Source organism: Chiloscyllium punctatum, chromosome 28, assembly GCF_047496795.1.
Source record: "Chiloscyllium punctatum isolate Juve2018m chromosome 28, sChiPun1.3, whole genome shotgun sequence".
NCBI lineage: Eukaryota > Metazoa > Chordata > Chondrichthyes > Orectolobiformes > Hemiscylliidae > Chiloscyllium > Chiloscyllium punctatum.
Genome location: NC_092766.1, coordinates 29761513 through 29774132, shown reverse-complemented (window position 1 = coordinate 29774132; position 12620 = coordinate 29761513). Strand labels below are relative to the sequence as shown.

The 12620-nt window shown below is 42.4% G+C and overlaps 1 gene segment (V, D, J or C); it reads right to left on the bottom strand.

Moving 5' to 3' along the window:
• Positions 1-2731: 2731 nt before the first annotated feature.
• Positions 2732-8263, bottom strand: LOC140453919 (Ig heavy chain C region-like). The segment is given in 3 exon segments: positions 2732-3000; positions 5031-5333; positions 7975-8263. Coding segments are annotated over 3 exon segments (861 nt in total).
• Between the last annotated feature and the right edge of the window lie 4357 nt (positions 8264-12620).

Sequence of the window (12620 nt, the reverse complement as noted above, 5' to 3'; positions counted from 1 at the left end):
CATGTTTATGCTTAATAAATGTTAGCATGCAATGTAATGTTTTGATGGATGTTTATATTTATATGATTATGTTTGCTTGTGTGGCAATCTTTCCCAAACCATCTCCTGATAAGCTTGTTTGTGTTATTGTTTGTGGATGCTTGTGCCCATTATCCTTATTTAATAAACGCCCCTCTATTTAGGCACTTGTGTGTCTGCATGTGAGACTCTGAATTTGTGTGTACGTGTGATATTGTATGTATGCTAATCAATGTGGTGTAAAAATAACTAATTCAGCTGCCCCTGTCATCGTATATTTGTGATTCTGAAAATGGGAAAATAATGATATTAATAATTATCTCTGTGCGCTTACGTGGCTGTGTGAGTTGACATGTGGGAGGACATATTTCAAAATTTGTATCTGTGTGTTCACGCGTGTATGTCTGTACGCATTTTGCTGTATGAATGTATATGTATTCATGCCCATTTGTGTGTTACCGTGTGTCGATGTTTCTCATGGTTATGTGTGAGTACCCCTGTTCATTTGTGCAAATGATTTTCATTTGGTGTATGTAAGTTTTTGTATGAGCATAGGTGAGTGTTCAAGTACCACTTGCCATGTGTGGCTCTGTGCGAGTATGCGTGTGTGACATAGTATCTATATGCACATTTGAGTGTGCACATAAATATTTGTCTTTAGGTGAGAGCCCGTACATGTGTCATTACGTGTGTATTTGCGATCATCTCTCTGTATCTGTTCTTATGCCAGACTGCAATTTTTGTTATGCTAATTTATTGTTCTTATTTTAATGGATTGCCCATAATTATACTTGACCTTGGTGTTGTAGGAAACATTTCCCATCGTCGTGGCGAGATAAGCGTTTTATGAGCAACTCTTCTGTTGCAGTGATAGAATTTCTGTCTCTGAGAGAAAAGGCGTGAGTTCAAATCCCCACTGATAACATTTCTGAATATGTTTATTAGAAAATGTCTACTTGTGTACTGTATGTGAAACAAAATGATATCAGGTATTCGAATACCAGAATTGATCCCATGTGCTCCAGAAAACTGAGACAAAACTATGGAATTCTAACCCGGACGATGCAAACACCAGTTTTGGATTATGGGAATCAATGTTAATCATTTGTTAACAGAGCCAAGCGTGTCCAACATGCTTCAAAGGTATTATTTTGCAAGGAAATGTTAAATCTTTGGACAGTAAGCAAGAAGCTGACTGTTCCTGTTAGTAACTGGGTAACATTACAGAGGACATCTACCATGAAATCTCTGCACAGGGAGCAAGAGGACAGATCATTCAACATTCCCCTCCCCTCTGCTCCACGACAGCTTATCTGTCGATTCATTTTAGTATGAAAGTGAAGATACATTCTGTCAACTCATGCGCTGGTGCAAGATCCCTGGACGTTCCCCAGAAACAAAGGTTACATTCAAACTGTTCTGCACTGTTTACGATTGGTATGTTCCAATCAAATTTAATTTTAATGTGTCTTAAATTTACATTTCCAATTGCTGCAATGTGGCAGTTGAAAACTGACCTGAATTTTATAAGAATGTCCAATCGGGGGAATCAAGAACACCAAGTTCAAAACCCGTGCTCTACCCTTGACATAAAATGGACATTGTCAGATTTTGTCACAGAGGGATTTAGGATGGATAAGGTACTTGGCGGAATCCAGCAATGAGTGAGCTTTACTCTGTCTCTGACCCAGGGTGTATCTGAGCAGAGAACATTAACTGCACAAGACACTCATCCTGGACCTGTTCATAATCCACTTTAACTACACAGATGCAATGTAAGTCAGAGTGACAAACAACTAACTCAGTATTTAACTCACAACTGGAGGAAAAAAAAGCTTTATTACTTTTGTTGAATTATTAAATGCAACTTTGAGATTTTTATTGACATGAATTAACAGTGTCCATCAGTGCAAGTGAAATGTTTACGAAACTCAGTTTACCGCTGGATTTATCGACTGTTCTGTTGATGATCTTCAATGGAATCGCTTCATGTCCCACCACAAAGGAATAAGAAGCACCGCTGGCCCACTCCTCCGTTGTAATGGGTAACAGGCTGTACATGAAGAAGGAGGTGTTGTCGCTCTCGGCCATCACCTCGGTGTTCTTGTAGTTACTGGGATTCACCGGCTTGTCATTGTTTGTCCACTTGACGAAGATCTCTCGGGGGGAGAAACCTCTCACTAAACAGGTGAGGGAGAGAAACCTCTGAGCGGAGATTTCTTCTGTTGGTGGCAGGAGGACTGACACTGATGGCTCCAGCGGATTAATCACGGCAGAATATTTGAGACAAATATAAATCAACCAAAAAATCCTGAACCAATATCACAATTTCACTAAATATTAAAATACGCCATGTTTAATTTGGGATTTGGTCACTTCCGTTTACTAAAGGAGCAGAATGGTACACATTCTGTCCAGTTAAAAAAGTAAAGTTTAATGTGAAAGTTGCCTCCATGTTTCCAGCCCACAACAAGGACATTCTGTCCAACTGTCATTGCTGATGGTGACATCAAAACCCTGGCTTCTTCCCACCTTATCTGACTTAATCAGAATACAATATCCTTTTGTCCATCTTTTTCTTAAGCAGCTACCTAGCTATCCTGCCTTCAGATGCATCATTAATGCTCCCAACAGTGTTTGTTCATTACCAATCAAAGCCTGCCATTGATGTAACTGGATCTGGATTACACATGGGATCCTTTGTGCATTAATTTCACCGCTCTCCTTTCTCCTTGTGGATGGAGTCTCTCAGTGGAGTCGGTAGATTCTGATGGTACACCACACATTCAAAAGTAAAGCCACTCAGCCAGGCTTCAGTAGAAATGTCTAATTTGCTGATCACGCTGTCGGGATTCTGTCCAGGCTGGTCAGCAATCTCTGATCTCAGATGCTTCTTTTCTTGTTTCCAGGTCACGTTGACTCCAGAAGGAAGATTGGACACAACGCAGGTTAACGTCACCGTCGCCTCCAGTAAGACTTGTTCTAATGGCGGTGGGAGGATATTAATGGTGTTCGGCTGGCACTAGGTATCTTCTATGAAACAAATATCAAAGTCAATGAAAAATGCCCCTTTCTGATACAAACAGCCAATCTTCAGATTACCTCTTCACAGGGTGAAGATACCACCTTCAAAATGGCAACTCCAACTATTGCTGGAACGATAAAAAGTAAAATCATCGAAGATGCCATCATGTGACCCATGGAATGACCTTTCTTTCAGAGTTTGTCTCTCACTTAACACCATCTATTGATACTTGTGACAAGAGTAATCTGAATACAATCAGTTCATTTCCATGTTCATAACCCTTATGTGCAAATGCTGCTGGTCACGCTGACTGCCAAATCACATCATAAACTTTGGACAAATTATAATAAATAATAATTATTCTCTTTGCAGAGATCTAAAGTGATACAGGAGCGGTGAACAGCCATGGAAATTCAGTTCATTATATTTAATGATCAAAGTTACTTTGCGATATTGGTGTGATGTCATTCTCTAATTTATGTCATTGTTCCTCGTGGGCTGTGTTTGGAGTAGATCTGAAAACAAGACATTGAGTACAGCATTGGATATCGAGAAGGACACCCATCTCCTTAAGTCTTTCCCTCCATTCAGTTAGTTCATGACTGGTCTGTACTTTCACTTTATTAACCAAGCTGCATTTTTTAATTTCTTCATAGAGCCGGGGAGAAAAAAAACAAACAAAAGCGTATTAAATTAATCTACAAACGCGATGGAAATGTACACTAGTTTTATAGACATCCACTACTCACGATGTAAACATCGCCACCCCAAACCAGGCTAAATCAGCCTGTACTGGATTAGTGGTGCTGGAAGAGCACAGCAGTTCAGGCAGCATCCAACGAGCAGCGAAATCGACGTTTCGGGCAAAAGCCCTTCATCAGGAATAAAGGCAGTGAGCCTGAAGCATGGAGCCTGTCTCGAGTTCTTAGCTCATTCATCCCTATTGTAGCGTTCTTACCAGAATTTACTCTCCTGCCTCATCCAATAATTACAGAGAGCACCTTAAAGAAGCTCAGTGAGATCACGTTTATCCCAGTTCATCAAATGTGATGCCCACTTGGTCTGTGGCCTGATCCCATAAGTGAAGTTAAAGAGCTCAGTACCAGATAAAAATCAATGTCTTACAGTGTCCAAGGCCAACAGGTCATTCCTGAGCAGGGAATGAAGCGTTGAACGCATTTTGATTTATTTTCAAGTAAGGGTCACTGCATATTTTAACCACATCATTTTAAGACCACAACATCATAAGATGGAGGATCAGAATAAGGCTGTTCGACCAATCCAGAGTTTAGATCAGAATGATGCTGGAAAAGCACAGCAGGTCAGGCAGCATCCGACGAGCAGGAAAATCGACGTTTCGGGCTAAAGCCATTCTACTGTCTTCTCCCCATACTAAACAAGAGCCGATCTATCTCTGGCTCGAATACACACAATGGACTGACCTCCAAAGCCCTCTGCAGCAACAAGTTCCACAGCCTCATCACCCTCTGGCTGAAGAAATTCCTCCACATCTCAGTTCTAAACGGTGCCCCTTTGACCCTGAGACTGTGCCCTTGGGTCCGAGTCTTGCCTACCAGTCAAAACATCTATTCCACATTCACTCGACCTCAGTCTCTTAGTATTTTCTATGTTTCAATCAGATATCTCTCCAATATCCCCACTCCACCCCCAAACTTATCCTTGAAGCGGCTATCAGGCAAGGATTCAGCACTCTGAATGCCTGTCCCAGCATGGTCAGGCAACAAACTATTTAACAAAGCTCACTGTCTATATACCTAACTTCAACAGAGAGGAAACATGCTTTTCTGACTTGCCAAAATGTTGAATTATGAGCAATGCTAATGTAACACTCAAACTGAAATGAGATACGTGGCATGTGGGAAATAAGAAGCTGTACCATGCTGTTTATTATGCCTGATAAATTAGTGTGTTTGATTCACATCAGAGTTCAGAGTGATTTGTAGCTCTCTCAGTGTGTGTCTCTTACCCTGGAGTGCGGTGATGTTTTTACTTTGAATGTTCCCTCCATGAGAGACTTGGCAGGTATAAACTGCGCTGTTGAACCTTTCACCATAAGGGACCATTAGCCGACTCGTCACCGAGAAGTTCCCGTTCGCCTCAAACACGGGAGACGTGAAGAAGCCAGAATCCAAGGGTTGGCCATTCTTCAACGAACTCACGGAGATTGACTTCGGATGGAAATCGATTATTGAACAGACGACGGTTGCAAACTTGCTGCTTGCGATTTCTTCACTGGAGCTGACAGTTAGAAGGGTTGGTGGGAGAATACCTAGATCATTAGGAAACACATCGCATAAATTATGTGACGAATTTCAGAACAAATACAATCAGTTCTCATATATCAAGGTTTCTTGTGGTTAATGGATACAAGAATCATAATTGTGCAGAGTGCTGGAGAAGCTGGTATCCACACAGAAAGATCAGCAGGACAATGTGAAAGGCTAATATTATAGGACACAGCAAGGGAGTCAAGGAGGCATAGAAACTATAGGCCAGTAACACCAGAAGGGAGACAGCAACGTTCGATGGTATTCATTTTAATGACAGAGTCTGATGAACAAGGCAGATGAATTGCCGGCATAAATGAGGAAATGATGCGGTTGCTATCACGGAGACATACTGAGAGCCGGGCAGGAGTGACTATTCAATATTCTAGGATTTAGTGCCTTCAGGCGAGACAGGGAAAGATGGAAAAGGATGGGGGCGGGGGTGTGGGGTACAGAATGTTGCTTCTGTCCCAATTCTGACAAAAGTATTTTAAGCTGTAAAGGGAAATGAAATCATGGATACCCCTCGAACCAAGGCAAATGGATAGTACTTCTAAACCAAAATACGGCAAACATAACTACAGGGAGAGCACGATAGACCCTACTATAGGTCCAAAAGACCAAGTGCACATACATGGGCAAATTTCAGAGAAATGTAAATTAAATAGGGGAATGAGAAAAGAGGTTTTGAACTTCCTCAGCACAGGGTTGGATATTCATTTTGTCAAAAATTTAGAAGGAGCACAATTCTGAAAATGCCCCCAGGAGAATATTTTCGCAAAGTGTGTGTTTAATACAGAGAATTTCAATCCAGACCTTGCAAGAAAGGGGTGAATCTGAACTTAACTTTAGGGAATGAAGTCGACCCAGTGGGTAAAACCTCAATGGTGGAGCACTTTGAGACAGTGATCGTAAATCAGTTGGATTTCAGATTGTACTGCAAAGGAATAGAAATTGGCCCAAAGTTCTGAAAAGGGGAAGGACAATTTTAGTAAGATCAGGTAATGACTTGACCAGAGTGGACTGGAAGCTGACATTTATTGGTAAATCTGAGTCAGAGCAGTGTGACACATTTAAGAAAGAGATAGGAAAATCACAGGGAGGACATTTCCCAGGAAGCCACTGCGTGGGACCAAGAATTCAGCGGGCTCTGGACACCAAAGGGCATGGAGGGTGAGATAAAGAGAAAAAAAGGAGGCTTCCGGTCTATACTGAAATCTCAAAACAATTGAAATTATTATCGAGTACAGAACGTGCAAGGGGGAGTTTGAAAGACAAAGGAATTAGAAGAGCAAAAGGGACCATGAGAAAATAATAGCAGTCAAAACAAAGGAAAATATTTTTAAAAGTTACAGTCTCATTCATAATAAAAGAATTATTCGGGAACAGTAAAGCTCATTAAGTGTTATTATTGGAGTGGAGCTGGAGTATTAGGGTGTTGTCAAAACGAATGTGTTGTGTCAGTGTTCACTGGTATGAGGGACAATGTGGGGACAGAAATCATGGAGGGGTGTTGGGATGTACTTTCAGAAATTAGGACACATGACGTGATGTTCTGTGTTGTCTTGCTGAATGAAAAGTGGTTATATTTCCAGGGCAGATGAAAAGGTTTCCTTGGCTTTTCTCTTACATACCAACGATTAAGACTCAAATTTAGGAGGATTAACCAGTGAAATCACAGATAAAATGAAAACTGTCATGTTGGTAAGTCATGAGCATCATAGCTTTAGATTGCAGGAGGATTTAGAAGGGTTGGTTGTATGTAAAGAGAAGTTGCAAATGCAAATTATTCCGGATATATGTAAGGTGATGTAATTCGGCAGAAGAATCTGTGAGGTATGACGTTTTGAATGGTGGAACCCTGGAAAGGCCTGAGGATCTTTGGTGCATGTACCCACCGATCCCCTGTAGTTCTGTGTCGTCTTAACAAAGAGGCTAAGAAGGTCAGAGGATATTTTCTTTTCTGAACCGAGACATTGACAATAAAGAGTAGGGAGATGATACTGGAACTTAATAGAACACTGGTTCGGCCATACTGAAGCGTTGTGTGCATGTTATCGAAGGAATGAGATTACACTGAAGGCAGTATTGATGAGATTTGCCAGGATCTTGCCTGGGTTGGAGGGTTTTAGTTATGAAACTAGACTAGATAGACAGGAGTTTACCTTGGAGCAGAGGAGAATTAGGGAGAAGATTATCATGATGTCTAGAATTATTTTAGGCATAGACAGGGTAAACTGGATGAAACCTTTCCCCTTGATGGATTGATCAATGCCTCAGGGGCACAGGATGAAGGTAAGGCCAGGAGGTTCCAAGTGGATCTCAGGGGAAAACAAAATCAAACCGAGGGTGGAGTTAGCCTGGAGCTCAGCACCTATAAGTCATGTAGAGACTGAGCCCCTCTAAATAAAGATGAGGAATTGAGATGCATCCTTGCAAAGGCAAGTCACACAAAGCAATGGATCATGTGCTGGCACATGAGACTGGAATAGTTAGATGGCTGTTATTGATAGGCGTGGACTGGATGGATCAAAGGGCCTTTTTCCTGTGCTCTTTCAGGTGATTCTGTGAAAACGGTTATAAATAATGCCTTCTTCATATTAATCCAGTTGCTCTGTTTATCTCAGTTCCCACAACACGTACCTGGACATGGCATTTCTTTGTTCTTGTGTGACCCGCTGTGTTGAACCTCACAGTAGATTTTGCTGGGGCAATCTGACGCTGACCCAGGCAGGGTTAACTGGTTGCTCAGGGTGTAGGTTCCTTTCTTGTTTCTCACTGATGGGTAAGTCTTAAATCCAGTCGTGATTATCTCCCCACCGTTCTTCCTGGTTACCTTGGTGACGTCAGGGGAATAGTCCATCACCAAACAACCAAAGGTCGCAGAACCTGTGTCATGCTCCTGACAGGAGCAGACCAGGCCATAAAGCATGGTATGGGGGGGGGGGGGGGGGGGAAGACGGTGTCTCTACAATAGAATGACCAATTGAGCAAGTTAGTTTCTGTTCATTTGACTTTATCAGTTACTCAAATGTATCCTCAGCTGTAAACGTTTGCCAGTATGCTCCCGCTGAAGTCTACAGCATAACTGGAGTTTATTTTTGATTCCTACCAGTTGCTGATTATGATCATTGGTTTCCTCTTCTTGACAATTACGATATAATTTAGGAAGAAAAACTTCCAGATCCCACCCCAGCAACTGTTTGAAGATCTCACCAACTGATACTCTCACTGGATTGCTGTGAAGAGCAGAGAGGTGTCACAAAATACAAACCAAGAAAATGCAGGTTCATCGAAATTCTACAGTGTGGGCAAACAGGCCATTTGGCCCAACAAGTCTACACCCACCCTCTGAAAAGTAACCCATCCAGACCTATTCCCCTATCCTATTATGCTACAGTTAACCCTGACTAATGCACCTTACCTCCCAAATCACTGAACACAACATTTGCAATTCCTCCAGCTTGCGCAACTTTGGACTGTGGAAGGAAACGCACACAGACATGGGGAGAAATTGCCAACTCCACACAGACAGTCACCCGAGGCTGGAATGGAACCCGAGTCCCTCGCACTGTGAGGCAGCAGCGCTAACCACGGAACCAGCGTGCTGCCCCAACATGTACCATGCTGTTGGAAATACCCAACAGCTGGCAGTACCCCCGGAGAGAAATCAGAGTGAATCATAGAACATAGAACATTACAGCGCAGTACAGGCCCTTCGGCCCTCGATGTTGCGCTGCCCTGTCATTCTAATCTGAAGCCCATCCCACTACACTATTCCATGTACGTCGATATGCCTCGGTGAAATCAATGACTACAGATGCTGGAAACTAGATTCTGGATTAGTGGTGCTGGAAGAGAATAGAAGTTCAGGCAGCATTCAAGCCTGTCCAATGATGACTTAAACTTGGCGAATCTACTACCGTGGCAGCAAAGCATTCCATACCCTTACTACTCAATGAGTAAAGAAACAACCTATGATATCTGTCTTACACCTATCTCCACTCACTTTAAAGTTGTGTCCCCTCGTGTTTGCCGTCCCCATACTTGGAAATCAGGTCCAGTGAGCCTTCCTCACTTATCAATGCAAGGCAGAATGTTCTCTCTGGGAGGAAGGTCACTGCAGCAGCAGCACAGGCAGGAGCTGAGCACTGGAACTGGGAGGAGGGCTGTCACGGCTGAACTCAAGCCAATTGTCTGGAAGTTGAAACATCTAATTTACAATTATCTGAATTCTGGAGGCCTCTGAAAAATGGAGGACCATTAAGGTTCAGAGACTTTGGAGTGTTGCAGCTGAGTATTGACGTAAATATGATTTGAGAAATGAACTGGTAATCTTTAACTTTAATAACTATCAAATTGACACGCAGTTCACCACCAAACCTCATCTTTCAGACTAATCACTGCACTTACTCTGTCTAGACCTAAATTTCCACTCACATTGACAAACCCTACCCTGCTATACACCCATTCATGCCCAGAACACACAACACCTATCACACCCAACAAATCCAAGGCAATCCATATTGACAGTGTAGCTGAGCAGAGAGATCTCGGTGTCCATGTACATAGATCCCTAAAAATTGCCAGCCAGTTTGATAGAGTTGTTTAGAAGGCATACTTTGTGTTGGCTTTCATCGATAGAGGGACTGAGTTTCAGAACCACAAGGTTAGGCTGCAGCTGTACAAAACTCTGGTGTGGCCGCACTTGGGAGTATTTTGTACTGTTCTGGTCACCACATTATAGAAAGAATGTGGAAGCTTTGGAAGAGTTCAAAGGAGGTTTACCAGGATGTTGTTTGATATGGAGGGAAGGTTTAATGAGGAAAGGATGAGGGTCTTGAGACTGTTTTTGTTTGAGAGAAGAAGGTTGAGAGGTGACTTAATTGAGACATAAAAGATAAACAGAGGGTGGACAGTGAAAGTATTTTTCCTAGAATAGTGATGGCTGGCAGGAGAGGACATAGATGACCGATGTCAGAGGTTGTTTCTTTACTCAGAGAGTAGTAGGCCCATGGAACCCACTGCCTGCAACAATAGTACACTCGCCAACTTTAAAGGCATTTAAAAGGTCACTGGATAAACATATGGATGAAAATGGAATAGTGTAGTATAGATAGGCTTCAGATTGGTTCCACACGTCAGCGCAACATTGAGGACTGAAGGGCCTGTACTGCACTGTAATGTTCTCTATTCTATCTTCCAGATGGACATATGATCTCAATTCCTTTCACTCATTTACACTCCTGACGCCCTGCACCTGGCCCATGGTGAATCTGGCCCTGACTGGACCTGGCACCATCATTTTCACAACCTCTGACAAAAGCCCACTACCCAAGACATGACCTCAGCCCTTGATCACTGACCTCTCATCTTACCCAAGACAACCTGTGCACATTGTATCCTAGCTCCTTTCACATCTATGCTTTACAAACTACCATTTTGCCAGACTCCGAGCTTTGCATTTTGACAACAAGTCCACCTGTCACTTCATGGCAGTGACCTTCCACCCCCGAAACATCCTGGCACTCTGCCCACCTCTACACTAACCAGCCTGGCATTCTGCCCACCTCTCCATAAACCGGCCTGGCAAAGACAGACCTCCTGCATTTCAGCTCAAACTACCCCTCACCTACCAAGCGCAATTCGAACAAATTATCCTGTGACCATTACCATTTACCTTGATGCCACCTTGCCAGACAGAGTGCATGCAAGCTTACCCAGCAGCCAGCCAGCACCTCACAGCCTACCAGACTAAATTCTCCCACCTGCCCAATCTAGCCCCTCATTTGCTCACCACCTTCCAACTTTGAGCCTACTCCAACATAAAGTCAGAGAGTCATAAAGTCGTACAGCACAGAAACAGTTCCATTGGTCCAGTTCATCCATGCTGACCAGAGTTCCCAAATTAAACTAATTCCACTTGCCTGCCTTTGGTCCATATCCATCCAGACCTATCCAGTTCCTGTAGCAGTTCAAATGTCTTCTAAATATTGGACCTATCTCTGCATTTACCACTACCTCTGGCAGTTCATTCCAATGTTTTGGACAGTTATAACGTGAAGCCCTAACTCCTGCACTCAGTGCTCTGACCAATGAAGGTCCATGTTCCAAACACCTTCAACACACTAGGTACTTGAGACAACGCTTTCAAGAATCTATGAGTCTGAACCCTCAGGGCCCTGTGTTCAACCTCACTACCCAGTGCCCTACCATTAACTCTGTAAGTTGTGACTTGATTTATCTTCTCAAAAAGCAACATGTCGTATTCATTTAAATTAAACTCCATCGGCCACTTTTCAGTCCATTGGCCCAGCTGATCAAGATCTCATTATACGTTTAGATAACTTTCACTGCCAATTATACCACCAATTTTGGCATTACATGAAAACTTACAAACCTACAAACCATGTCCCTTTCAATGTTTTCATGGCTTTCAACCAATTTCAACCAAGCCTGTTTCCCTTTCTCCCACATATCTGGAGCATTTTTTTAAGGATTGAAGGAATCTATCTCCTTATTGAAATCATTTAATGTTTTGTCCTCAATCAATTTCTGTGGTGGAGAATTCCAAAGGTTCATCAGTCTTTTGCTGTAAAGTAAATAATCAGGTTCAATGTTATCGCTGTGTTGGGAAGATTGGTGAGCAGCAAGATTAATGATGATCCCATGAATGGAATAGCCTTCTAGAGGGGCCGAGGTGCCTTTTTCAGCTTCCATTTTGCATGCTGACATGTCCCTTCGGCAGCATGTTCCAAAAATGTGATCCTTGAGGATAAGGGCGCACATGCATGTAAATGCTTCTCCTGAAATCTTTCCTCCAAATTAGACTTCAACTTGACTCTCAACTATTTCTCTGCCCGTTTCCTCTTCCTCAATCACAGCCATGGGACTCACTTCCTAACAGCGCTGTGAATGTGCTAATACCACAAAAACTTCAGCAATTCAAATAAACTGATGATAACTGGTTTCTCAAGGCAATGTAAAAAGTCTGACAATTCCACACGTGTCTGGAGATTCAAACAACCACTGGAAGAATTGTTAATTATTTGAGGTACTTGCGTGTCTACACAAGATGACATGGTTTCCTTTTGTGTGAGTTGACTGTGTTTTGTCTGAATGAACAGAGCTATTTCTTAATCATATAATAGGAATCAAGCATCCCTCATTTTTAGCAAGGCTATCACACATTATATTTCTTTATTCCAGGGAAGTATAGTGTTAAATTAATGAAATATGATGATTGGGATGTTTCAATTGGAAATTGTCAGAGATTTAAAGTTTACTTT